The 27,870-nt window shown below is 39.7% G+C and overlaps 5 protein-coding genes across 5 annotated transcripts in view; 2 read left to right on the top strand and 3 right to left on the bottom strand.

Moving 5' to 3' along the window:
* Positions 1 to 344: 344 nt before the first annotated feature.
* On the top strand, positions 345 to 3,566 carry LOC115918129 (zinc finger protein 836-like). The gene has a single exon (XM_030994680.1). It carries the CDS (start codon positions 806 to 808, stop codon positions 2,744 to 2,746), a length of 1,941 nt encoding a protein of 646 aa, XP_030850540.1. The 5' UTR covers positions 345 to 805; the 3' UTR covers positions 2,747 to 3,566.
* A 1,216-nt stretch (positions 3,567 to 4,782) lies between these two features.
* On the bottom strand, positions 4,783 to 5,778 carry LOC115928187 (extensin-3-like). The gene has a single exon (XM_030995101.1). The coding sequence runs from the start codon at positions 5,776 to 5,778 to the stop codon at positions 4,783 to 4,785; it is 996 nt and encodes a 331-aa protein (XP_030850961.1).
* A 1,278-nt stretch (positions 5,779 to 7,056) lies between these two features.
* LOC115928356 lies at positions 7,057 to 11,278 on the bottom strand. Its single transcript, XM_030995541.1, has 2 exons — positions 11,143 to 11,278; positions 7,057 to 10,675 (listed from the first exon to the last, which is right to left on the bottom strand). The coding sequence occupies exon 2, from the start codon at positions 10,635 to 10,637 to the stop codon at positions 9,039 to 9,041; it is 1,599 nt and encodes a 532-aa protein (XP_030851401.1). The 5' UTR covers positions 10,638 to 10,675; positions 11,143 to 11,278; the 3' UTR covers positions 7,057 to 9,038.
* A 4,153-nt stretch (positions 11,279 to 15,431) lies between these two features.
* LOC100888063 lies at positions 15,432 to 18,560 on the bottom strand. The gene is made up of 2 exons (XM_003723749.3): positions 18,374 to 18,560; positions 15,432 to 17,566 (listed from the first exon to the last, which is right to left on the bottom strand). The coding sequence occupies exon 2, from the start codon at positions 17,544 to 17,546 to the stop codon at positions 15,930 to 15,932; it is 1,617 nt and encodes a 538-aa protein (XP_003723797.1). The 5' UTR covers positions 17,547 to 17,566; positions 18,374 to 18,560; the 3' UTR covers positions 15,432 to 15,929.
* A 3,408-nt stretch (positions 18,561 to 21,968) lies between these two features.
* The window catches only part of LOC581235 (SH3 domain-containing kinase-binding protein 1), a 46,425-nt gene continuing 40,523 nt past the window's right edge, over positions 21,969 to 27,870 (top strand). Inside the window, exon 1 of the mRNA XM_030995347.1 lies at positions 21,969 to 22,098. Coding sequence (XP_030851207.1) covers positions 22,095 to 22,098 — 4 coding nt within the window. The 5' untranslated portion in view covers positions 21,969 to 22,094. The remainder of the gene's footprint in view (positions 22,099 to 27,870) is intronic.

Genomic DNA, 27,870 nt, shown 5'->3' with positions numbered 1-27,870 from the left:
GTACTACGTCACAGTGACATTACCTATTCAACCAATTTGAAGTGCCCATGCATATATTGATCGCAACTTTAAAATTTCATATTATTGTTTTGTCTGATTACATCCAAATGTTCACCATTCTGCTTCTGTAATTTTTTGCTTCAGTAATTGTCTAGTCAGGTTAGATTTCTTTTAAACTAGAAATAAAATTTTATATAAGCATGGCTCAAGGTCAAGTAGAGCAAGATGTACATGTATAAGTGACAAATGACATTTGTTGTCCGAGTTAAAGCCTGTTTTAACACAACTGAATGAAGTAGCTGTGAAAAGAAGGTTGATAAACTGTTGACCAATAATGTTGTAATATTTTTTTAATGACTTTAATCTGATACTTTCTATATCATTTGCAGGCTCCATCTGCAGTCCTAGTAACGTGCGTCAAAGTTTGGAAAATGAGTTACAGTTAAGAAGTCCTCATGCAGACTCAGAGGACCAGAATACTTCACACACCAATGTAGAAGGTAGTTGTGACTGTACAATCAATTCTGACTCAAGTAACAGCATTCAAAGTGAGAAATGTCCAGAAGAAAATGATAGCTTAAGAGTTGAATGTAGGAATAATATTAAGGAAGCAGACTCAGAGGACCAGAATACTTCACACACCAATATAGAAGGTAGTTGTGACCGTGCAATCAACTCTATCCCAAGAGACAGTATTCTAAATGAGAAACGTCTGCAGAAATTTGGTGCCGAAAGACTTGAATGTAGGGATGACGAAAAATCTTCCATTAACTGTGACGACATACCCTCTGTGATCATTTCCTCAATGGAAATGCCTCATCAATGTTCAGAGTGTAACAAGAAATTTCCTACAAGACATCGACTGAAGAGACATGTTTTAACACACACTGGGGAAAAACCTTATTCATGCGCTGTATGTAGTAAACGACTTGCCAACAAGCGTAACCTTGCAGGCCATATGCTTACACATTCAGATGAAATGCCTTTTCAATGTCCAGATTGTAACACGAAATTTCCATTAGAATTCCAAATGACAGAACATTTAAGGCGACACATGGAAAGGACACCCCATCAATGCCTTGTGTGTAATAAGGTCTTCAGTGACAAATCTAAGCTTGTTGAACACATGTTTATACATACCGGAGAAACATCTCATCAGTGTTCAGAGTGTAATAAGAAATTTCCTTCAAGATGTCGATTGAAGAGGCATTTTCAAACACACACTAGCAAAAAGCCTTATTCTTGCGCTGTATGTAGTAAACAACTTGCCAACATGCGTAACCTCGCTGAACACATGCTTATACATTCAGATGAAATGCCTTTTCAATGTCCAGATTGTAACAAGAAATTTCCATTAGAATTTCAACTGACAGAACATTTAAGGCGACATATGGGAAGGACACCCCATCAATGCCTTGTGTGTAATAAGGTCTTCAGTGACAAATCTAAGCTTGTTGAACACATGTTTATACATACCGGAGAAACATCTCATCAGTGTTCAGAGTGTAATAAGAAATTTCCTTCAAGATGTCGATTGAAGAGGCATTTTCAAACACACACTAGCAAAAAGCCTTATTCTTGCGCTGTATGTAGTAAACAACTTGCCAACATGCGTAACCTCGCTGAACACATGCTTATACACTCAGATGAAATGCCTTTTCAATGTCCAGATTGTAACAAGAAATTTTCATTAGAATTCCAAATGACAGAACATTTAAGGCGACACATGGAAAGGACACCCCATCAATGCCTTGTGTGTAATAAGGTCTTCAGTGACAAATCTAAGCTTGTTGAACACATGTTCATACATAACAGAGAAACGTCTCATCAGTGTTCAGAGTGTAATAAGAAATTTCCTTCAAGATGTCGATTGAAGAGGCATTTTCAAACACACACTGGGGAAAAGCCTTATTCCTGTACTGTGTGTAGTAAACAAGTTGCGAGCACGAGTAATCTTGCTGACCATATGCTAACACATTCGGATGCAATTTTTATTCATTGTCCAAAGTGTTATAAACGGTTTACTGTTCAAAGCAAACTCACAAAGCATATGCTACATCACGTTGGGCAAATTCCTTTTAATTGTTCAGAGTGTAACAAAAAATTTCCGACAAAATGTCGACTGAAAAGACATATAAGAACACACACGGGTGAAAAGCCTCATTCCTGTGATAAGTGTGGTAAGCGATTTGCGAAGAAGTGTAGTCTTGCTTACCATATGCTTGTACATTCAGGTGAAAAGCCTCACCAATGTGTAGAGTGTAACAAGACATTTAAGTCCAAATTGTACCTGAAAAGACACATGAGAACTCATACGGGTGAGAAGCCATATTTGTGTTCTGTGTGTGGGAAGGGATTTTGTACTAAACGCCCCTTAGAAGAACACATGCTGCAACATACTGGAGAAATACCTTATCAATGCTCTGAGTGTAAGAAAGCATTTGCTGTTGAAGGTAACCTTACAAGGCACATGTTGCAACATGCTAAAGAAAAGCCTTATCCATGTTCAGAGTGTAACAAACAATATGAATTTAAATATAAACTGTTAAGACATTTCAAAACACATACTGGTGAAAAGTCTTGCTTGTGTACTGTGTGTGGTAAGACATTTGCCACTAATAGTTACCTATCTCAGCATATGGTTATACACACTGGAGAAAAACCTTATCACTGTCCTCAGTGTAATAAGAGATTTTCATTTAAGACTAGCCTTACTAAGCACCTGCTTATACATAATGGAAAATAACAATATCGGAGCTCTCGATGTAGCTTGCAAGTCTAACAAATCTCAACCGATTTAAAAAAAGGCTTGTACAGGTGTTGTGTGGGATTGATGTTTTAAAATAGCTAAAATTCAGAATTATCTTGTAAACAATAGACCATTAGTACTAAGCACCATACAACTGTGACTATTGTTAGTAGTAGTATTATTATTAGATATTTACTTTGAAATATGATCTCAGTAGACACCTTAGGTTTTACACTGTAGAGAAAAGCCTTATCTTTATTTAGAGTGTAATAAGATATTTACCTTGAAATCTCGCCTCGTGAGACACATGACCGGTCATACTAGGGAAAAAAAGGCATATCAATGTTCTGAATATGACACAAGATCTGTACAGAAATGTGACCTTATTAGGGGTATGAGAACACAAATGCACCTGCTAAAAATGTTTTCAGGGTTCCGAATGTTACTCCATCTCTATTTTACTTTCGTGATATTACGTCCCCTTCAGTTCATAGTTGTCATACCCATGGCTTTAAAGTCCATGTTTTTTTGTTCAAGTTCCATTGTATATATGTTTATTCAGTTGCTTTGATTTGTTTTGTGATGTTTTTTAATAATTTTTTAAATATTCCTTGTCTTTTGTGTATCAAATAAATAATAACAAACAAGTACACTGGAAATCCAAACTTTTCATTCTTCTGGATGTATTTAAAGATTTGTACATAAATCTTACCTCTTAATTCACCTTAAAATGAACACCTTAAAGGGAATCATATGTTATTTTTATTTCCAATTAAAAAACAAAAGTTTGTTCATTAAAGTGACATCATATAACTAATGATATTGAATATAAACGAGGGGTAAATTCACTTTTCAATTGAGGGTGCGTGAAATGTGTATGAGGGTGGGTGGAGGTGTATGAGGGTTCGTGAAGGTGTGTGAGGTGGATGGATGTGTGGCGAAGGTGTATGAGGGTGGGTGGAGATGTGAGGTGGATGGGTAGGTGGTAAAGGTGTATGAGGGTGGGTGGAGGTGTGAGGTGGATGGGTGTGTGGTGAAGGTGTATAAGGGTGGGTGGAGGTGTATGCGGGTGGGTGAAGGTGTGTGGTGAAGGTGTATGAGGGTGGGTTGAGGTGTGTGGTGAAGGTGTATAAGGGTGGGTGAAGATGTGAGGTGTATGATGGTGGGTGAAGGTGTAAGAGGGTGGATGGAGGTGTGAGGTGGATGGGTGTGTGGTGCAGGTGTATGAGGGTGGGTGGTGGTGGATGGGTGTGTGGTGAAGGTGTATGAGGGTGGGTGGAGGTGTGAGTTGGATGGGTGTGTGGTGAAGGTGTATGAGGGTGGGTGGAGGTGTGAGGTGGATGGGTGTGTGGTGAAGGTGGATGGATGTGTGGTGAAGGTGTATGAGGGTGGGTGAAGATGTGAGGTGTATGAGGGTGGGTGAAGGTGTATGAGAGTGGGTGGAGGTGTATGAGGGTGGGTGGAGGTGTGAGTTGGATGGGTGTGTGGTGAAGGTGTATGAGGGTGGGTGAAGGTGTATGAGGGTGGGTAAAGGTGTGAGGTGGATGGGTGTGTGGTGAAGGGGTATGCGAGTGGGTGAAGGTGTATGAGGGTGGGTAGAGGTGGATGGATGTGTGGCGAAGGTGTATGAGGGTGGGTGGATGGGTGTGTGGTGAAGGTGTATGAGGGTGGGTGGTGAAGGTGTATGAGGGTGGGTGGAGGTGTGAGGTGGATGGGTGTGTGGTGAAGGTGGATGGATGTGTAGTGAAGGTGTATGAGGGTGGGTGAAGATGTGAGGAGTATGAGGGTGGGTGAAGGTGTATGAGGGTGGGTGGAGGTGTATGAGGGTGGGTAAAGGTGTGAGGTGGATGAGGGTGGGTGAAAGTGGATGGATGTGTGGTGAAGGTGTATGAGGGTTGGAGGTGTATGAGGATGGGTGAAGGTGTATGAGGGTGGGTGGAGGTGGATGGGTGTGTGGTGAAGGTTAATGAGGGTGGGTGGAGGTATATGCGGGTGGGTGAAGGTGTGAGGTAAATGGGTGTGTGGTGAAAGTTTTAGAGGGTGGGTGGAGGTGTATGAGGGTGGGTGAAGGTGTATGAGGATGGGTGAAGGTGTATGAGGGGTGGAGGTGTGAGGTGGATGGATGTGTGGTGAAGGTGTATGATGGTGGGTGAAGGTGTATGAGGGTGGGTGAAGGTGTATGAGGGGATGGAGGTGTGAGGTGGATGGATGTGTGGTGAAGGTGTATGAGGGTGGGTGAGGGTGTATGGGGGGGGGGGTAGAGGTGTGAGGTGGATGGATGTGTGGTGAAGGTGTATGAGGGTGGGTTGAGGTATATGCAGGTGGGTGAAGGTGTGAGGTAGATGGATGTGTGGTGAAGGTGTATGAGGGTGGGTGGAGGTATGAGGTGGACGGGTGTGTGGTTCAGGTGGATGGATGTGTGGTGAAGGTGTATGAGGGTAGGTGAAGATGTGAGTTGAATGAGGGTGGGCGAAGGTGTATGAGGGTGGGTAGAGGTGTATGAGGATGGGTGAAGGTGGGTGGAGGTGTGAGGTGGATGGGGGTGGATGGAGGTGTACGAGTGTTCGTGAAGGTGTATGAGGGTGTGGGGTGGAGGTCTGAGGCAGATGGGTGTGCAATGTGACGTGGATGGGTGTGTGGGGAAGGTGTATGATTGTGGGTTGAGGTGTACGAGGGTGTAGGGTGAATGAGGTGTGTTTTGGAGGTGTATGAGGGTTTATGAAGGCGTACGAGGGTATAAGGTAAATGAGGGTGGGTGAAGATGTGAGGTGGATAGGTGTGTGGGGAAGGTGTATGAGGGTGGGTTGAGGTGTATGAGGGTTTATGAAGGTGTACGAGGGTGGGAGATAATGAGGGTGGGTGAAGGTGTGAGGTAGATGGGCGTGTGGTGAAGGTGTATGAGGGTGGGTGGAGGTGTGAGTTGTATGAGGGTGGGTGGAGGTGTGAGTTGTATGAGGGTGGGCGAAGGTGTATGAGGGTGGGTGGAGGTGTGAGGTGGATGGGGGTGGTGGAGGTGTACGAGTGTTCATGAAGGTGGATGAGGGTGTAGGGTGGAGGTCTGAGGCAGATGGGTGTGCAATGTGACGTGGATGGGTGTGTGGGGAAGGTGTGTGAGGGTGGGTTGAGATGTACGAGGGTGTAGGGTGAATGAGGGTGGATTGGTGTGTTTTGGAGGTGTATGAGGGTTTATGAAGGCGTACGAGGGTATAAGGTAAATGAGGGTGGGTGAAGATGTGAGGTGGATAGGTGTGTGGGAAGGTGTATGAGGGTGGGTTGAGGTGTATGAGGGTTTATGAAGGTGTACGAGGGTGGGTGAAGGTGTGAGGTGGATGGGTGTGTGGGGAAGGTGTATGAGGGTTTGCGAAGGTGAATGAGGGTGGATGAAGATGAGAGGTGGATGGGCGTGTCATGGTGAAGGTGTTTTAGGGTGGATGGATGTATGTGAGCGGGTTCCTGAATGTGCACCAGGCTTCGTGAAAGTGTATAAGTGTGTAGGGTGAATTAGGGTGGGCGAAGGTGTGTGGTAAGGATGTATGAGGATACGTGAAGGTGTATAAGGACGGTGAGATCGATAAACATAGGGGACATGGGGGAAGGTGTACGAGAGTGTGACGTTTGAGGGTGTGATGTGTACGATCGAGGTTGGGTGAAGATGTACGGGGATGTGAGGTAGACGAAGATGAATGAAGGTGTACGAGGATTAAGGATACACTTGCAGAGAATGGGTAAATATCCATGGAGTATGAAGTGCATGTGGTCAGGTGAAGGTAACATATGAAAGGTGTCTCTTAAAGGGCCCATGACATTGACATACGAGTGTATTCCTGTTGGTGTGCAGTCCTGGTCGACTTCGGCAAAGATACATACCACTTTCTCAAGTTAGCTCATTGATGACTGACAGATGATGTCACAAGGGGAATGATATCTGGAGGTTTTGGGATGGAGCTTAGCAAGTTTGAAAAACAAATATTTCAAAAATAATTAAAAAAAACTATGAAACAAATTCAGAAGTTTACGTATCAAAATATGAGATGTACGCAGGACGGCACACCAACATGAATAGACTTGTATTTTGATGTCATGGGCCCTTTAATCTTACCCCGTCCTAAAAGGCAGGGAAAGTTTCCGGCCCTACCTGTCTTTCTACATCTCCCTGCTCCCTCTCTTTCGCTCTGTCTGTCTATGTCTCTCTCTCTCTCTCTCTCTCCTTCTCTCTCCGACTCCCTTGCGTTCTTTCTTTCTCTCGTGTTTTAAAGTGCTCACTGTGAACATGGGTGTTTACATTGATAGTGCATGTTTAATAGCAATGAGAATTTCCACATTTTTAATTACGTAGTTTTGAAGTGTAGACGATAATCCAGATATATTTTATTGATACATATTCACAAAATTGTAACCTGTAATTAACAGTTAGCAGATTTGTCATATATTTGATGGCATTGTTATTCGAACTCAGTTTTTAAGAAACTTAGCCCTGGTTTGATCATGATGGGTTTGTTTTAATGCCGGGGAAAGTAGTAGCGACCTGAATAGGAAGGAAAAGGTGTAACATGTAATGTTTTGAGAGATACATTGTGTTTCAGAGGTGATATATGAGATAGGATATACAGAGGAAGCTCCACACAGGCCTGAACGGATCTCAAACTGATCTTTGGGACGATAGCTTGCCCTCTTAACTATATGATAATACGTACTATACGTGACAGAATGCATAACTCTAAAACGAATGTAGAAACTGCATGTACTGTATTGACTATTATTAGATACTTTCTAAAAATACATGATTTAGGCTACGTGTCGTTGACCATAGCGTTTTTAGAAACGTAAATAAATCACTGCTTAAAAAAATCTCACCAAAGCTAAATATTCTTAAGGAATAAAATGAATGCTCACACATACGCCATAAAAGTTGAAACCAACATTTTGGCAATTAAAAAGTTATAAATATGCTGAAATCATTTGCAAGATAATAATAGATAATGTGAGATTACGAGAGGAAAAAAAACACGCTCCACATTCCTATAAACAGAAAAAGATTCAGACTTCTAATGCAATATGGCAGGCAGTAAAAGGGTAAAATTTGCCTACCTCTCATTAATAAAACTTGGGTGTTGAGCAATATATATATTCTTAGAATGTGACATTTTTTTGTCTACATTTAATCTTTTAATTTGGTTTAAGTACCGGATAAAAACCAAAATAATTAATAGGCAAATGACGTAAGGCCGATTTATATCAAATTGTATAACTCACAAAACAAAAAAAAGGATTTTTTTTTTTTTAAAGTCAAAACGAAAGGTATTTATTAAGCATATTCGCCACTCTTGCATGAATATTCTAAAAGGCATACAATGTTAAAGATCCATGTAATGAAAGATATGTGGATATTCGGGGCCGTTTTTTTTAACCATGTTCTAACTATATAAAAACAGATATTATTTCAATACCACTGAAAAATCCCATGGTAACCTGAAACTTATTGTTTGAATGTTATGTTTTACGATTCGTGTTTGAGAAGATAGAAAACACACAATCAAAATGTTATTAAAAAACACACTGGAGAATGTTTTAGAATGGCTTGACGGATGCTCACAACTCGTACATATAAAGAAAAGGTTTTTACCCCAGTAACTACACCATCCAGTTGAGAAAAAATGGTAAACTTATCCGCAACAAAAGCATTTACTGGATGTCGCTAGCAAGAATTCCATGTACATGACGACTTACTAAAAAAGATAGTTGATTAATATCACCTCTAAAGATGGGACGTCATCTTCAATAAAAAAATAAGACACTTTATGAGTGTCACCCTATGCAGGGGGAGGAGAGTGGATGTACATACCAGATCCACTGCATCATAATGGACACCCCATAAAATAACAAACTAAAAAGGAGTGATGTACCATTTAATTGTAAAAGCACTTACGAATTACGATAATACTAGTCCAATAATTTATTTGGTAATTAGAGTCCCCTATACGCAACAAGGTTCTGAACATATTTTGACATCAAAAGTGTCTTTTTTCAGATTGGTCTGTACAAAAAAACTAGTGGGGCTTCTAACCTAACACAATTATCAGGTATGTACTTTTTAAGTACATATATCTGATGATTTAAAAAGCTGATATTTGCTTTTTGACGTAGGGGACAATACCATGGACTTACGTTATGATTCATTTTGATTATGCTTATATACAGTACTATTTACAACAAGTACACTTCTGTCTCAAATATTTCTTGTTTGAACAATTAAGTACCACGTTAAGGGAGGAATGCGTGATCAGTCTTTCTAACATGATACCGAGTCAGTCAGGAGTTCACCGAGACCGCGGTTAGTTTTCCTGTAAACGAGGACTTTTCCCTCACTGTGAACCACAAGCCTAGCATTTCCCGGGAGAACAAAGTTTGGACTAAACGGAGTTTTCGAACAGTCAACAATTTTCTTTGATCCTGCAGAACGTCCGAACGTCATCACATCGATGGCAAAGTTAAGCGGGGAAACTTGATACATTACATAAAGCACATCTCTTGACCTGTCTACGGCCATGCTTCTCATGTCCTTGGTGTGAAGATGGACAGTGGAAATGACCACACCATCTTGGTTTAGGACACATACGTCTTGGCCTTTAGAACACTTGGTGCGAATGGCAATGTTGTTGTTTGCCATTGCATGAACCTCGTATATCGCCTTGTTGGCGACGGTAAGCGATCTCACAATCTCCCCGTTATGTGGGTTGATGACGCAGATGGAAGACTGACCTAGGGCAGAGGCGAGGATGTTGCCGTCGCCGTCCACGGAAACTGAAACTCGAGCGCTCGGTGAGAGAACCACGCTAATTGTCCTAATATGCTTCCACGTCTGGTCAAAGATAACGACATCTCCATCACAGGAACCACCTACGATTCGCCCGTCATTAAGAAAACTGCACTTATACATGTCATGAGAATTCTTGCTCTCAATGACTCTCTTCTCCTTGCCATCACGAAAACTTAGCAAATGAACAGAAGCATCGTGGTTATCCTTGATGACTACCTCATTGCTGCTGCTTGACCCTATCATGCAGGAAAACGCCTTCTGACCCACACGGAATTTCCGCTCGACCTCCCACGTCTCCACAGGCATGTTTATCTCTCCTATTCTCTGACCTTCTTCTCTCTCAAAGTTCACCATCTTGGCAACTTGCAAGGCACGATCCGATTCGCTGATATTGATTTTCCCCTCGAACTTGCCACAACATAGTCGGGTAAAGTTGGTGAACTCATTCATCAACAGTTCGTCATTATTCATCATTTCTTTTGCATTTGTGTGGATCTCGACCATGTCTTTGCAGACCTTGTCTGCGTCAACCATCTGTTTGTCCACTTTCTCGCGAACGACGACGGATCCTTCTTTCAGCTCTCTCATCAGCAATCCAAACCTATCTGTTAGTTTCTTCATTTCGTCCGCATATGCCTTCTTCAGTCGTCTCTCCTCCTTAGCATAATGCTCTTTTATTTTTGCCACCCGGTCTTTGATGACTCTGCTTCTTTCCAGCATTTCTTCTTCCCTATTCTTCCCTTCTTCAATGAGGAATGCTAACTCTTCTTTGCGATCCACAACTGTATCGACTACGTCCTGCAAACTGCACTCCTTTCGATGTTCCGTCGAGGCACATGTCTCACAGACTAAGACATCATGGGTTGTACAGAACATCTTGGCGGATTCTTGGAGATGCTTCGTGCAGTACCACTGTCTCACATTATCTTCCTTGATCAGATGTCCGTTTAGTTGTGCACAGTCGTCACATAATTGTTGTCTGACCTCCATCCTGTAGCAGACATGGGCTTTGCCAAAGGCAAGGCAACCCTCACATTTGCTCTCATTTTCAGTTGAAAATCCAGACGCCATATTTACAGATCGTTGTGTCCCTTTCCTTTAATAGGCAGCTAAAAAGAATAAAAATCAAAGATGTTGCTCAAAATTTTCTTCACCCAGTAGATATGTGTTCGATAAGTGTCTGAATGCATACCTAAATGCACCTACTCGCACTATAACCCTGATCATCTATACATGACTTGTATACCACTTGCCCGAGGACAATCAAGTACACTGCACAGCTAGTGCACATAAATACTAGCATCTCTACGAGAATATTGCAACCTGGAAGGAAAGTCAAGCCTATGATAAGTTCCCAGAGAAGATAGTATTAATCCCATAAAAAAAAATCCGGGTCATTAAAAGTAATCTTGTAGCCTGGTTGGCAACTTTCTCCAGTTTGCTTTCTGCTCCAAACCCCTTTATCATCATTTGTAGTTATAATGTAACCTCATTAGCGTAATACATTGTTTTAAAAATGAAACATTTGTATTTAGTACTTAAATAATACTTCATCTTGAAAGTTGCTTATACTTACTCATGTAGGCCTATATGTACATGTGATTCAAAACTCGCCTATCTCACAAAACATGTAGAAGAATAATGTAAAGACGAATGTGGTAATTTTGCTACTTTGGTGAATCTGCCAGTGGCGCAACTAGTCAACTGATATATCTGCAGCAAGTTCACCCGAGATAGATGATTTCTTCTATGTTGTACAATTATTGTAAAATTCATATTTTTTATTGCCAGTAAAACACCACTAGATGGCGATATTGCTCTGTGTTGCAAATTGCTATTCAATCTTGTCAAATGCCCATAATTCACTCACGCAGAACCATTTGATGGTAGACTAGGGCACTCGCGGCACCCGTATCATATCCTTTTAATGTTACATGGGCTTAATTATTTACGAGCTAAGCCTTGTCATACAATCACGTACATGCAATATTAATTCATCCAACAGCTCCTGAAATATTAGCCTGGTCAGATAGACCTATTTACTCAGTGATCTCATAAAAAAGAATAAGTGCCTGGTATTTAACGTTTAGAATAGCCAATGAGTTATAACTCCTTGGAATAGCAAATGCACATAAACCAACTGGCAAATGGTAATCAAGCTTCTAACAATAATATTGCCATTATTACTGAGCGTTCAACATTAAATAATAACAATGGACATTTACATTGCCGCTTTCCAGCCATGTATTTTGTATAGAAAACGCACATGCCACTTTTTATTTTTAAAACACTAAAAGAAACTGTATGCATTGCACTCGGAAGTTTTGACCAATCATCATTATTTCAGCTCTTTGAACACTTTGATTTCGTATGTGATAATAGCCTACCAAAAAATGTAACACTTGACCTGTGATGCAAAGGTTGCAGGTTCGAGTCCCGGCATTGGTCTGCATATCGATCCAGATGTTCCATGACTACGTGACAGAATTTAATCTGTCGGAGCTGAAATCCATGGTAACAATTTCCAAAGCACATTAGAAGTACATAATTTTCTTCCTATGAATGAAATATTTGGATATGTTTTGGCTTTTACAGCGAAACTGATATGTGAGAAATTATGTGCCATAAAAACGGATTATTCATTTCAATGTAATCTAACTCAATATCGCGATACAATGTTAAGAGTAACAATGTCACTGTTAAACGCGAATGATATAGACTTTACAAGTCGCAGTAGAGATGGTAAACTTTAGGGACATTATATTTGGACGTCGACATGGTGAACTGCTATGCAGTGGCGGATCCAGGGGGGGGGGGGGGGGCCCGAGGAGCCCGGGCCCCCCCCCTTGAGAAAAAAATCATGCAAAATCACGTGATTTTTACCTTTTTTTGGGGTTGCCCCCCCCCCCCCTGGCGCCAAGGGGGGGGGGGGGGGTGCAAATTGAAATTTTTTTGAGGATCAAAAAAAAAAAATGTGCTCACTACCCCCCCCCCCCCCCCCCCCCCCCTCCCATCCCCCCCCCCCCCCCCCCCCCCCCACTGAGCGAATTTTTGGCCGGCGCGTTTTTCAAATTTTCGGGAGCAAAAAAAAAAAAAAAAAAAAAAAAAAAATTGTGCTCTGTACCCCCCCCCCCCCCCCCCCCCCCCCCCCACTGAGCGACATTTCGGCCGGCGCGATTTTCAAATTTCCGGGAGCAAAATAAAAAAAAAAAATTGGGCCCCCTCCCCTAAGAAATCCTGGATCCGCGCCTGCTGCTATGTGGCGTCCTTTTAAGGCACGTGACTTCCTTTTCACTGCTAGTGCCTTAAAAGGACGTCACATGTAGCAGTCCACTATGTCGAAGGGCAAATCTAAAAGTCCCTATTGATCCCCAACTCCTGTAAAAATGAAAGTTATATCGATGAATTTTAGAGAGCGATTACTTATTTACAGATAGTAGCGTGTACGGAAAATATAAATACTTTAATATGCAATACAAAATAACAGGTTTTCAAAGACAAAGGAGGCACGGATACCTCAGTCAACCCCCCACCCCCTCCCACCCCTTTCCCTAAATCATAATAGAGAAAAAAATCAAGATATTTTGTCAGCCTAGACATTGTAACTTCGGACAATTTGATCAATTTGTTGTGGTATACTAATATATCTATTCTAAAGGTTTTATTTCGAAACTTACATTAGGTGGTGCAGTCATATTTACTGCAATACAAGATAGCAAAGAAAAAAGAACCGCAAGTACCCCTGTAACATCTTGAAAGAGTGTTCTGAACACTAGAACACAATTTGCATTTGCTCACCCCCCCTCCCACCCATTATTATTATTATGACAAAAGAAAAAGAATTATGCTCATGTAACTATAATTGCAAGGTATATGCTGAACTTTCAGGTTTTATTTAGAAGATGACCTCAGTCCTCAGATGGCGCAGGCGCACTGCTACCCTTTATGGTTGTCCCCGGGGTTGTCCCTAGAACAGGAAGCTCCTGTTCCTCTTACAGCGGAAGACTAGATCACAAAGGTTGCTTCTCATTCTATTAGTAATAACCAATGTTTAAAGGCAAACACAGAAAGTGGTCAGACTCTACTATATGATGACCTACGTATTGTTTTCTTCTTCATGGAAATGAAAGATAAATCTAATACATAAACACACGTAATTTAACATTTGATCATGCAGAGAGCCTTAAAAATGTGAAAAGAAATCATAAACATAACGAATCTCTGAATAGACAGATTTGTTTGTATGATATTACTCTCATGAATATGATTTCTATATCACCATGTATTGGTATCGTTCTCATCACGCCTTTAAACAAACAGACATAGAGGCCCGAATTCACAAAGCAAGGTTTGAGCTCAGACCAAGGTTTGAGCTCAAACCTCCTTTTGTTCTTTACAAACCAGGTTTGTAAAAAAACGCGTAAAACGCGTCATATGACGTACGAAAACCAAGGTTTGTCGACAAACCTCCTTTGTGAATTCGGGCCATTATGTCATACATACAAACAATACTCCATCATATACAATTATCACATAAGGCAACATGTTAGGTTGATTCCTAGATGAAGACTTTAATTTTGCGGTCGTGTGACTCGTGTGAGGTGGGAACATATTTGAACCCATCAGCCTGTCAGAAACTCGAAAGTGCGTAGCACAAAATGTACGTAGTATATACATGGTAATAAGTAAGGGTATGAGGAGTTTGAGCTCATCTTTAATGCTTGATCACGTGTAAACCAGGATGTCATGACACCCTAGTATATTTCGCAGAAATCACACTGAGTAAAAAGTTAATGTTTTGTCTTAAATTAGGTTGATATAATAAGATTCTTAACAATGAGCATGAGAATCCTTATGAAAATGATGGAAAATGAAAAGCCTTCACTTGAGTTAGCCTACACATCATTATCATACAGCATGACATAAACAATCAAGTATGAACATTTCGTAGATAAGGAGACATGAAACGAAGGACTATAACAACATTTAAATGAAATAACATGCCTTTCGTTAATATATTATATCGAAATATAAAAGCTTTTAAAAATCCTCAACTCTTACACTACACGGGTAAATGAAGCAAATATAACTATGTACAAATATACACCATATATACATAGATATCTTGGATTATTGCTCATTGACTTTACATTACATTGTGTTCCAGCACATTTCATGTTACAAGTTTAGTTTAATTAAATCTCATGTGGAATCTTATTTGCTTCATCAAAGAAAGCTGTCCATTCCAATTAATAACAAACTGCCAGTGGAGGTAAGGCACAGGGAAAGTGTGGTGTACTTGTTAATATTGTACATAATGAAAATAAAAATATTGTGAATAATCATAATGATATTGATAATAATGATATTGTCAAGTATGATAATATAATTATAATTGTACTGATAAGAATAACGATAATAATGTTAATGAAAATATGCTCCCCCTTTCACATGGCGTAACCGTAAGCATATTGAATTGGTTGACAATCTGACAGTTTTTGACATTTAAAGTTAGTTGTTCCAAATTTCTTGCCAAAAGATGTTAGTGATGTTCAGCCATATCTGAAAACTTGTTTATGAAATACAATTGATAATTAAATTAAATATGTCTGTTTAGTAAACATATATTAGGTTTCATATATCTAAATTTTCAGATGTATTATGGTACATTATATTATTTACTTCATGCATTGTATGTCATGTTATTACACACAAAAAAAAGTGTTTCTGCTGGATATAACTTTCCTTCTGTTTTGCTATATACACTGTATTGTAAATTGATTTGTATATATGTTTACAAACAAAACATTGATTTGTTACATTACATTGTAAATTGATTTGTATGATATTTATGATTCCGAACAGAATATTAATTTGTTACATTAAATTGTAAATTGATTTATGTTTATAAACAGAATATTGATGTACATCAATAAAGTTTAATAAACACATCACATCATGTACACGACTTATACGACCAATAAGTACATTACGTGATTTCAGCTACATAATGATATTCTAAATATTAACTTCCAGAACGATAAAAGTAAATCGACGTATAAGGAGAATTGTCTGAATGGTGCATAATATTTGTAAAGTGTAAAGACGCTTAGTCCCCAGAATGTTTCTGTAATTCATTAACAAAAAGATTAACTATTTTACTCACAGTTTGATTGTTTTCCATTATCGTTTACATTGCACCTAAGTTATGTTAGCCTACATTGTAACGCGGACCAATCTGGCACTAGTAAATAAGCTACCATATATTCTCAACTTTACAACATTACTGTAGAAGGCGGATCGAGATGTTATTTCACCAAATAATACTGTATCAACAATTGTTCATCTAATAGGGCTAGGTTGTCATACAGCTCCTTCTTTCAGTTTAATCTCAGCAAGCAGTTGGTGTAATCCTCTGTTAGTCTTTCTGAAGGTGAGTAACTTTCCATCGGTGTAAATAACCATTCTGTCAGGTCTAGGAATGGCGTAGCTTGGACTGCAGAACGATGGCTCACATTCAGCAACTCGTTCTGCAACAAACTCAGCTGAAGTGGACAACACACAGACCTTGTAATCGGAATGGTGACGATCCCACGAGAGAAGGTAGATCAAATCGTGTCCGCGGTCGACAACAAGGCTTTTGATTCCCTCGCCGTGACAGTGCTTGGAAGCAAGGATCTCGCCCGAATCGTCCAAGACAGTAACGTCGATGCCTTCGACGCACTCGTTAAGGATCACGATTTGTCCCGATGCTAGAGCGCACATGTCATATATCGGAGTCTTTTTCACGATTGATCTAAGTAGTTTACCGTCAGCAGGGTCGTAGATCCCGATCGTTCCAGAGCCGATAGCGTTGGCGAGGATCAAACCATCTGTGTTGACAGCAACGCATACAGAAGAACTTTCAGCTACTCTGATGACTGTGAGTGCTTTCCAAGAGCGATCACAAATGATGACCTCACCATCATTGGATCCACACACGATTCTACGACGTACGTCCTTCAGTGGCACACATCGCCATAAGTCGTATGGACTGTTACTTTTGATCACCTTTTTCTTTGTTTTAGCCTCTACATTGACGATATAGATAGAGTGCTTTTCATTGTCTTTTATGACTACTTCAGTCCCGCTGATCGCACCCATCATGTAGGACAGTTTTCCGATTTCTGGGTTGTATTCATCGTTTGGGACCCAGGTTTCGACTGGAGCCTCAATGGTTCCGATCCCATGACTATCAGTTTCCGTAAAGGAAACCTTCTTGGCCACACCCATAACCCTCTTCATAACAACCTTCACGTTAATATCTGGATTACTCTGGTTTGTCAAACATGTCAGGGAGTTATTGATCTCCTGAAAGTCCCTCATCAGATCGCTCTTGTTCGTCAACAGTTCTTCAGCCCGTGTCCGCATCTCAACCAGGCCTTTGCATTTCTTCTTAGGTTGATCCCGAAGGCATTCGGTCATGTCACGAAGCCTGGTGGATACCTCCTTCAGTTTTCGCTGATGATTTCCGAATGATTCCTTGAGCTTCTTCTCTTCTCTTTCATAAGCCAGTCTCAGTTTCTCCTCCTCCTTTGCAAAATGCTGCTCTAGTCCTCCAAGTTCCTCATCGACTGATTTCATTTGATGGCTAAACGTTTCTTCATTTGTCTTACTCGCCTCGATCAAACGAACCAAGTCATCTTTCCTATCTTTCAGAGTGTCCTCTATTTCTCCCAGGGTGCATGATGACTTGTGTATGGTGATCGCACATGCCTCGCAGATAGGGACATCGTGAGTCAAGCAGTAGATCTTGGCCTTGTCCGTTAGGTGTTTCTGGCAGAACCACTCGGTGGTATTGATGGAGCCCTGTTTATCATGGGCGCAGCCATCACAAAGCTTCTGTCTGACTTCTACTCGGTATGACACATGAGCCGTGTCCTCGGTGCAGCATCCCTCACATTTAGTATCATCTGCAGAAATCGAAAAGCCTGATGCCATGTTGCTGTTTATTATCGGTCCTGCATGTAGGTAAAATAAAGTGAACGAAATTATGTAAGCTATGCGGTTTGCTCGAAAAACATTTGAACCCCCCCCCCCAAAAAAAAAAAACACACACCAACAACCACAATAAAAGCAACGAAGTAAGAAACAAAGATACAAAAACTCGACGTAAAGCAAGAAGTACCCCCCCCCCCAAGAAAAAAGAAACAATTCACGAACATATAAAAGTGAAACATACCATAATATGAACGTGTATTTACTCAAACCGGGTGATCCTACGTAATCTCCCGCGACAATAATATTGCTTCATAATTAGGCCATGCAATCATGTTGGGTACACGGTTGAACTAAGGTTAGGGTCGGAAATTTATCGCGGAGCAAAAATTATTATTCACTCAGGGGTATGTTTCGTTCAACCCTTAATGAGGCGAGTCATTACCAAAAATGATGAAAAGTACTGCTCAATGCTGCTCGAAAAGGACGCAGTGTATAAGAAAAGGAGAACAGAACGTCTATGCGAACAACATTTGTAATAATGCTAAATATATTACTCATTGCGGAAGTAGTATCGAAAATAATATCATTAGCGATATTATTTTCAAAACATTTGTAATATTCACATGTATATGGATCCAGATTTCAGAAGGAAACAAATACAACAAAGTTCATGCGTATAACGATTCATTCTCTAACTCGTTAAAGGATAAGCTCAAAAGAAATGTTACATTTACGAACATATATATATATGAAATAAAGTAACAATGATGGGATGCATATAAACTCAAGTTTCATTGTTCAGGTAAAAATGTTAGAGGGATACTTACCACCAATATGGCATATAATTATATCAGAACCGAAACGTAAACTCAAACTCCGATCCCACTTGTAATGAAAGTTACACAGGTGAAGCTTTTATAGTACAATGTAATTTACACGTAGTCACAAACTGATTTTATTTACTGATGACTAATAAGGTATGACGTATGTCGGACCATGGACCATGGCCTGACGTACTTACAACTTGCATCGTTAGGTGGCAGTGTTGATACTACAAACAGTTTTAGAAATTGTTTTTAACGCGAGTATACGAGAGGTAATCAAACAATCACGACCCCCCCCCCTCAAAGAATCACGAGGGTGGACATGTTGATTCGAAACGCCCACAACAAGGTGATATTAAGTAATTTATTCATTGATATAAAGTTGGCTTTGAAGAAATCAGTGTAGCCATTGGTAGAATAAAAAAGTAAGACACTTCAGCGCAAGAGGGTGATATTTATTGTAATTATACCGAGAATAATAATTAATGCCAACCCTGCTGAACAACCTCGTAACTAAAATTCTCCTTACACCTGTGAAGGCAAGGTAATCACTGCATCTGAACCCTTTTGAAATAATGAAATAAAGAGATGCGTTAGATCATAACTATCTAAAAACAGACCTTAACTAAACTTTATATTAACCAACATCGTTATGACAAGTACAAAAAGGTGCTCATCGGTAAGTTGTAACCACTCTCTTTCTCTCTCTCTCTCTCTCTCTCTCTTCGCCCTCCTCTTTCTTTTTTATTTTCTCATATTAAAACCGATGTACAAGTTTCACTTTCCTATATTTACATCCTTTCTAATCTCTCTCTCTCTCTCCTCCCCCTCCCTTCTTTTTATCCATCTTTCGACCTATTAACATCTAATTGTATGTATAAGTTTCGTTTTCCTATATTTTTCATTTTTCTACTCTCTCTCTCTCTCTCTCTCTCCCTCTCTTTCTCTGTCTCCTCCCCATTCACCCCTCTGTCTCTCCCCCGCTTTCCACCCATTAATATTTATGTATAAAATTTGCTTTCCCATATTTTATATTCTTTTTACTCTCTCTCTCTCCTTCTTTCCTACTAAAACTTAATGTATAATTTTCGCTTTCCACATTTTCATTCTTTCTACCTGTATTTTCTAGCTTTTCAAAACTACATCACTATCCGTCTTAGTTGTTTATTATTAGTATACCCCATATCTTTCACCATACCTCTATCAGTCTCTATGTCAGTCTCTAGTCTCCTTTGAGTCCTCTCCTTTCTCCCTCTTACCAGCCTTTTTGGTGCTCTGACTATGTTTTCACATCTCCAGAGGCGGCGCTCTGGAGGGAGGGGGACAGGGAGCACAATGCCCCCACACTTTTTCAAGTACCCTAAACGTGCCCCTTAAACTTTGTAAGAAGTGCCCCTTTTTACATAGGAAAGTGCCTCTTTTACTTTGACAAGTGCCCCTATTACTTTTTAAAAGGTGTCATTCTCCTTTTCACCTCTGATAAGTGCCTCTTTTATTTTGACACGTCCCCCTTATCCATCGACAAGTTCCCATATTCGTTTGCAATTAGTGTCCATTTTCAATTCTCATAAGTGCCCTTTTTAATCTCTAGTCAAGTGCCCCTTTTCAGGTACGAGAAGCGCGCCTTTTTAACTTTTGATAAGTTCGTCCTTCACCCCCTTTTACTTTGACAAGTGTCCATTTTCCTTTGTAAGAAGTGCCACTTCCCCCTTTTGATAGATACCCCTTTTTAAACTCAGGTAAAGTGCACCTTTTTATTTTCACATGTGTCCCGGAGAAATGTAGGAGAAATCGGAGAAATGTAGGCTTTATGTATTTATTTCATACACTTTCACCAGCTGAAAGAAGGATAAAAGTGTTGTAATTATTAATTAATGGAGGCGTTTTGATTTGTTCAGGATAACGGCGTTCCTCTACACAAGCTGAAGATGGCGGTATACATGTTGTCCGTAGAAATCGTATTCTAGTTCTAATATTTGGATGTCTATAATGTTGTCCCTCGATGTCCTACGATGGCCGCGGGCAGGCGTCGATGGTAGATTATTAATGAACTCAGTTTCTCAAAGGTATTGATAAGTAAAAATATTCATTAAATCAAAAAGGCTGTCTTTGAGCAATAGGAATTCTAATCCATCCCTTGAAATTTGCACTGCCCTTATTACTTTATTTCATTTGCAATCAATATATATATATATATATATATATATATATATATATATCTCTCCTCTCTCTCTCTCTCTCTCTCTCTCCCTCTCTCTCATCTCTCTCTCTCTCTCTCTCTCTCTCCTATCTCTCTCCTCTCTCTCTCTCCTATCTCCCTCTTCCCCTCTTTCTCTCTCTCTCTCTCTCTCTCTCTCTCTCTCTCTTTCTCTCTCTCCTCTCTTTCTCTCTCTCTTAATGACTATTTTATAGAACAAAGGTTGTCGGCCCTTTCACGGTGGGTTATTCCCAGGAGGGAGTTCGTGGACTAGAGATCCCGAACGCTATCGAGTTTTTGCTATTAATAATAATAACAAAAATACAAAATAAAAACGGTGCTTATAAAGTGCTTAGCCTCGAAGTATCCATACCATCGAAGTCTCTTCAGAGCATTCAATATAGCGCAGGGTAGTAACCCCCCCCCCCGTTCCCACCCTAAGCTTCTTCTATTTTACCTTCTCTTCTCTTTCTTCCTTTTTGTTTTCTGTCGCCTCTCTCTTTCCTCCTGTTTTTTGTAGGCCGCCAAAAAAGGGACTCGCGACTGATTCAGCCCACCTATATCAGCCATGGACCCACTACATGCAGGCCCGTAGCCAGAATTTGATATTTTTTTTTTTTTTTTTGGGGGGGGGGGGGGGGGCACCTTACATGTAATCGATCGAGATCCAAAAAAGGGGTCTAAAAAGTTCAGCCGATCTTGGCATTTTTTTTTTTTGGGGGGGGGGGGGGGGGGGGGGCACGTACCCCCCTCTCCCCGTGGCTACGTGCCTGACTACATGTAGTGTAATTAAAGTATTAGAAAATTAAGACCATCGTGTATACTTTTTCCCCACGTCATTCCCTGGCACAGCTAGACCGTTTAAATGCAGGGGGGGGGGGGGGGGGGGTGATAGGGGGTGACACACAAAATCACAGCGTCACATTGCTCCTTGGAAATATTTATATATATATTTTTTGTTTTTTGTTTGTTTTGGGGGCAGGTGGGACATCCCCCCCCCCCGCCCCCCACGGTCATAATCCTATCAAAATGTCCAGGCACTCTCTTTTGTAGTAGTTTACCGTGATTTGTTTGAGTTTACTTATTGCCAAAACTTATAAATACATAAAAGAAGTGAATGTATACAATCAACTCCTAATATAAAATGGTCGAAAAAATAAATGGTTGATCGCGACTCAGCACAGAACTACTTTGCTTTCTATCCCTCCAAGCTAAATTAAAATTGTCTTGAAGCTAGACTAAAGTATTTGCCAATTTGCCACTTTGTAATTCTATATTATAAATAATCTGAATAATTAAGTAATAGTTACCACTTATTTTTATTTTTAAATACAATTGAAATATTTTTAAGGTAGTAATTAGATGCATAAAATAATATTTAATAAAAAAGTTATTCGTCTTATCGGCAATCTGAGCAGAATAATGTGCATAATTAATTCATGCCAAAATAACAACATTTCTGCGGATAATTTGTGAGTTAAATTGTACTTCTTCGCACTGGATGTAATAATAGCATAGCTGAACAAGATGGGTATGTATTTTTCAAGACATGTTACGATACTGGTTAAATGTTGTTGTGTTTTAATGATGAATTAAATCCCGAATTTTCATGTCCGACATGGGAACCCGTGAACCCAGCAGAAACCTGTTGACTTCCGGGGTTGTCTGGCGGGGATTCGCCTTGGCGATGGGAGGGGTTGGGGGACTGCATGTGATGTGAAGGAGACGCGGGCAGTGTCTCACTAGTATTAGATGTTCGTTATGTTGATGGAAAACTGCAAAGTCCATTGATGAATGTACATTACAAATCCTGCCTTTGCATTGCAGTTGAGTTAGTTATTTAGAGTCTAGACATTTTTTTGACCATCTCAAATCGGAGTGCGGCTCGAGGGCGAGGCCGAGGCTCACCTTAGACCGAAAGCTTCAGTCTCTATAATCGTCGGTTGTTCCACTGAGACTACGTCTGGCTCCACTAGACCTCCGGTTATAGAGACTGAACGACTGCCTATGCCAGCCTGTGTTGAACTTATTCCGCTAGGTTTTAGCCGCTAGGCCCCTCCCACAAACTTGCCACGGCCGTATTGTTATGCCCCCAAAATCCCCCAAAATGTCATTTTACCTCGTTCATTTCCAATTTTAAATTAGGCCTAGGCTATAATACATCGGTTCCACTTACTAACTTGATTGATATAATCCGTTTAATGGTCCCTTTTAAGGAAATTATCGGTCAAAATCGACATCCATGTTGAAAATCTTGCAAGCCGTGTTAAACTCTCGCTGCCGTCAATCTCATCCCTTCTAGTCTACGCCGAAGGCAAAATGATTATGAAGGAAAAACTGTGCGCCATCTACACGTTCGTAATGGCGTTATCACAGTTTTTTCCTTCATAATTATTTGCCTTCGGCGTAGACTAGAAGGGATGAGATTGACGGCAGCGAGAGTTTAACACGGCTTGCAAGATTTTCAACATGGATGTCGATTTTGACCGATAATTTCCTTAAAAGGGACCATTAAACGGATTATATCAATCAAGTTAGTAAGTGGAACCGATGTATTATAGCCTAGGCCTAATTTAAAATTGGAAATGAACGAGGTAAAATGACATTTTGGGGGATTTTGGGGGCATAGCAATACGGCCGTGGCAAGTTTGTGGGAGGGGCCTAGCGGCTAAAATCTAGCGGAATAAGTTCAACACAGGCTGGCATAGGCAGTCGTTCAGTCTCTATAACCGGAGGTCTAGTGGAGCCAGACGTAGTCTCAGTGGAACAACCGACGATTATAGAGACTGAAGCTTTCGGTCTAACCTCAGGCTCAGCCTGGGAATGCTCAGCCTCGGCTCAGCCTCAGAATGCAGCCCAGGTCGCATTCAATGTTTCACATTCTCGAGTTGCGACTGGACTAACGTTACAACATCGGTTGTGATATTACTGTTTGAATTGCTTAATGATTGTTTTGATAAATTTGATGTAAAATTTCAAACTTGACCAGTATATTTCACTTTGTACGGTTTAGCCTTGAGAAGTTGAGATATATTATAGATGAGGGCTAGGAGACAATACAAATAACACACGGCCCAGCGTGCTATAGTGGTGAATGCAGTACATGCAAGGTTTCTTTAGATTGGTGCCACCTCTGTGCTACAGCTGAAATCCGTGGCTTCATTATAAAGTCAAACCAGGCCTAAATCCAAGGCAAAAGTAAACAAAAATTTGTTTTCTAATGATACCCCGCTCCCCACTCTATATCTAGCTAACTATGCGTACGCTGTATTGGATGGATCATGGAACGTACAATACTAGCTACACGTACGCTGCGCTGGATATCGATGTTGGCGTAAAAAATGGCAGGATTTAAAAAAAAAAAAAATTATTGCTGAAAATTTTCAAGTTTTTGGCTATCAAATGCTTTAAAAAAATTCATAGCTGGGATTATTTTGTCATTTGGAGTTGTAGACCATGTTTGTGAGAAGATGCAAAACATGAGGCCATCTTGGATTATAATGCATGCCTACATTGAAAAGGCACTAAATATCAACAAACATGGTCTAAAACAGGCCTTCTCAACTAGTTTATTAGAAGTGTCAAAACAAACATTTATTGTGGTTGAAGTGCCAATCTGTATGTTTGGTGACTGTGTTGCGAGGGAGCGTAGCGACCGAGCCGATACCGGATGTAGTCCAGGGGGCAAAGCCCCCGGAAGCTAGTGGATTTTAGGGCTTTTTTAAGGCCCATATGTGGCATTTTTAACACCTTTTTATTCCATAAAATATCAATCATAATTTCATATTGATGTGAAATAATTAGTACAATTCCTGGGCAAAATCTACACTGGAAGTAAATCTATAGTAGTTATTTTGGTGCAATAAACACGGAAAATGTCAAAAATCAAGTGAAAATCAAACAAACCAAATGGCTCGCTTACATTTTGTGCTTAATTTGACTGCGACTTTTGATTTTGCTGAGTTTTTAAAATGTTAAAATACAGTTTTTAATTTTGTCTTTCTTTCATTTTTATTTATTTTTTATTAATTTTTTGGAACAGCCGCGCGCCACTCCGACTGACCGCAAGCGCCACAAGTGGCGCGCGCGCCGCCAGTTGAGAAGGCCTGGTCTACAACAACTCCAAATGACAAAATAATCCCAACTTTGAATTGTTTTAAAGCATTTTATATCCAAAAACTTGAAAATTGTTGGCATTTAAAAAAAAAAAAAAAATTCTGCCAATTTGTTTAACCGATTATTTTTGCCGATATCGAACACTGGTGGGAGGGTGTCGCTCCGATCTTCTGATCCGATCAAAGCCCCAACATTCAGGGTTATGATCATGCAAGCAACATAAATAGGTGCATGTCAAGTGGCGAGTTTTGAGACATTTGTATTAAGAGCTACGGTATATAAAAATTAAATATTATTATTATTAAAATACTAGAGCCATTTTATGATATGAAATATGATATTCATATCAATATTACCTAGCCTGAATTGGCCCCCATACCCTGCGTGGAAAGGCAGGTAAACAAAATCTAAAATTTGTTCAAAATCACCCCTTCCCGCACCCAACGGACATTGAGCACTGGCTTTGAAAATCAGTCAATTTATATTAAAGAAGTATGACATGTGAATGATACCTGAGTGATAGTGATTTGCTCCTTCCACATGTTCCTGATGATAATTAGTAAAAGTACAATTTACATTACAAAATGCTAACCTCTTACGAAAGTTTGTGATGTTGGTTCTGGCTGAAATGCAAAGACCTACGGAATACACATAAAAATTGTTTTTGCGTTGCCATTTTAGTGCTGCAATCCCAACTCGACAGTACATGTACATACCTACATGTAAAAAAAAAACGGGTTAGAGGTCAACACTTTCATTTGTGAATTGAGCGGCCATATTTCTCTTGCACAGCATCTCCCTGAATGTGGGCAAAGCACTATACAGTACATATGTATGTAGCTGGTGACTTTTTAAACCCTTATTAAAATATTTACTTTGTGCAATTATGGAATTTTGGGGATAATTTGGATTGGGAGGTACATGTAATTGCATTATTTGCATATCTTTATTAAACTTGTTTACGCTGTTCCGTGTGTGTGGAAAGAGATGTAGAATCCATGATAGGGTTTGTTTACATCACTCTTCACGTAGGCAAATGGATGCCAATTAAGGGTATGTGATGTAAATAAATATCATATTCTATATCATTAAGTTGACTAAAAAAAAACAATTATTATGCTCCAAAAAACATGATTTTGGCACAAAAATTTGAAAGCCTGTGAGAACTTACATGTACCTGATTGTACCGGTATGCCATAAATATGCTTAAGTTAGAATATTTGAGAGTGTGTGCCAGATTTTATGATGCCCTTAGTTTTGTGAGGCTTGAACAAAAACAAAAGAAGAAGCTAAATTTGGTTTTAGAGCCACACCTTTATTCTTATTTACTTAGTGTGATAAGAGGAAGAAAAGCACAGGGGCCTCTAAACTTCACACAAGTGTGTGTTTATACAAGGAATGTGATTTGGAGTTTCAACGCTGATAGCACCGTGCAGAGGCACAATCTCAAATAAAGTGTGGAATGGAAATCTTTCAACTGTACTTGAACACTAACAAAACCAATTTACACACAAAAACACCCCCCCCCCCCAAAAAAAAAAAAAGAAGAAGCAATATTGGTAATTAGAATATAAAAAATAGAAATGATTCCCTTGTTTTCTCATGGTAATGTTAAATGATGAAGAGTAGCATAATTGTTCAATGTAGTCACCCTGCCCCCCCCCCCCCCTCAGTATTATTTAGGGTATCCATATGTTCCCTTCCTTTGAAAGCACCCCTTTAAGTCTGGTGTGTAAAGTCAATACGGGCTGATTTTTGTGTATTACAAGCCGATTTTTGGTGATATTATGAGCCAGACATTGTTGCGTGAAAAGTACCCCTTTACCAGAGATTTGGGGAACATGAATGCGGTCCCTCCGTTCCTGAAGTGGGGGGTAGGGGGGGGGGGGCAGGGTAGGCACCCAGGCAATTGCTGATTTCAAACTTCACAAAAACCTTTCAGTTCTACTCATACTTACATTCAAATACTACATGTAGTCTTCATGACTTAAAAAGGGTAGAATAACATGATGATTGAGGAGTGCTCTATGGCTTAGAAGTTGTATGGTGGAAACAAAACGTTACGGTATCTCTTTATTATAACATGAAGGAATGAATGGAAAGGATTTTTTGATTTTCCTTTTTTAAAATTGTGTTTTAAAGGCAGTTTAAGCATGGCATATATTCTGTACTAGATCTTGACCTGTTAATTCATAGTGTCTTAATGTTCAAATAAGTGAAATAGCTTGACAGAAACAGAACTCATGCTAATTGTAGTCATGTGGTTTATGCTTGTTATTTGGGGGTTTTAAGGAACTTCATGTTGTCTGTAATGCAACTGCCAGTAAATTTGTTTACACAAAATTGTTTCTTGGGAAATACTGTGGCCCATAATAATGAATGATGATAATGATTATTCTTCTTCTTCTTGTTCTTTTCATTCTTCGTCTTCTTTTCATTCTTCTTATTATTGAAAAAAGAAATTCTTAGAAGTTAGCAGTTCCAAAAAACAAAAAGTTGGATAGGGTTTAAACCCTGTACACTGTACCCACAGGACTTTGATTACTGGTACATTTACATAATACATACATGTACACTGTACATCACATGAACATGTAGTTAATTGTAGCTTCATATTAAGATGAAACATGATGAAGGCATGAAGCCCCATAAGCCCTAATGTACCGGTATGTGTTGTGTTGAATCTAATGAGAATAAAATCTATAATCTATTTACTGTAATCTAGCAGACAAAAGTATCCTTAGTTATTCTTTCGATAATGGTATGTTGACAACAGCAGTTGTTTTAAAGTTCAAATGAAGACTATGTGAGAAACTTGCACATGCTTTCAAGTTTTTTCTCACTTCAATTTACTTTTTTGTAACTTTACCAGTAACTGTTTAAAGTGATTTACACATGTATGCATATGGTAGAGAGATGCAATATAAATGCCTTGTTTAATTCTGGTCGTTGTTCAAATCCCTCAATTTTCTATAAATATGAAATAAAATATTTATCATTTTGGAACCAAAAATCTACAGTATAAAATCACCAACTTTCAAAACACTTCACCAAGTCTGAAGAAAGACTAAGAGATTACAACCAAAAAATGATCATGTTACGTGCTCTTTTAATACTCTTTTGGAAATATACATGTACTCATGAATGTATGACCCCAATATAAACATAGACTGTTGACTTTTGCAAC

Source organism: Strongylocentrotus purpuratus, unplaced genomic scaffold (assembly GCF_000002235.5).
Source record: "Strongylocentrotus purpuratus isolate Spur 01 unplaced genomic scaffold, Spur_5.0 spur5_scaffold_21, whole genome shotgun sequence".
Lineage (NCBI taxonomy): Eukaryota > Metazoa > Echinodermata > Echinoidea > Camarodonta > Strongylocentrotidae > Strongylocentrotus > Strongylocentrotus purpuratus.
Note: the sequence above shows the minus strand (reverse complement) of the source record. Positions and strands in the feature narration are given on the sequence as shown.

Excerpts from the sequence above, each read along its gene's own strand:
- LOC115918129 (XM_030994680.1), top strand. The coding sequence starts at position 806 with ATGGAAATGCCTCATCAATGTTCAGAGTGTAACAAGAAATTTCCTACA.
- LOC115928187 (XM_030995101.1), bottom strand. The coding sequence starts at position 5,778 with ATGAACACTCGTACACCTCCACCACCCCCATCCACCTCACACCTCCAC.
- LOC115928356 (XM_030995541.1), bottom strand. The coding sequence starts at position 10,637 with ATGGCGTCTGGATTTTCAACTGAAAATGAGAGCAAATGTGAGGGTTGC.
- LOC100888063 (XM_003723749.3), bottom strand. The coding sequence starts at position 17,546 with ATGGCATCAGGCTTTTCGATTTCTGCAGATGATACTAAATGTGAGGGA.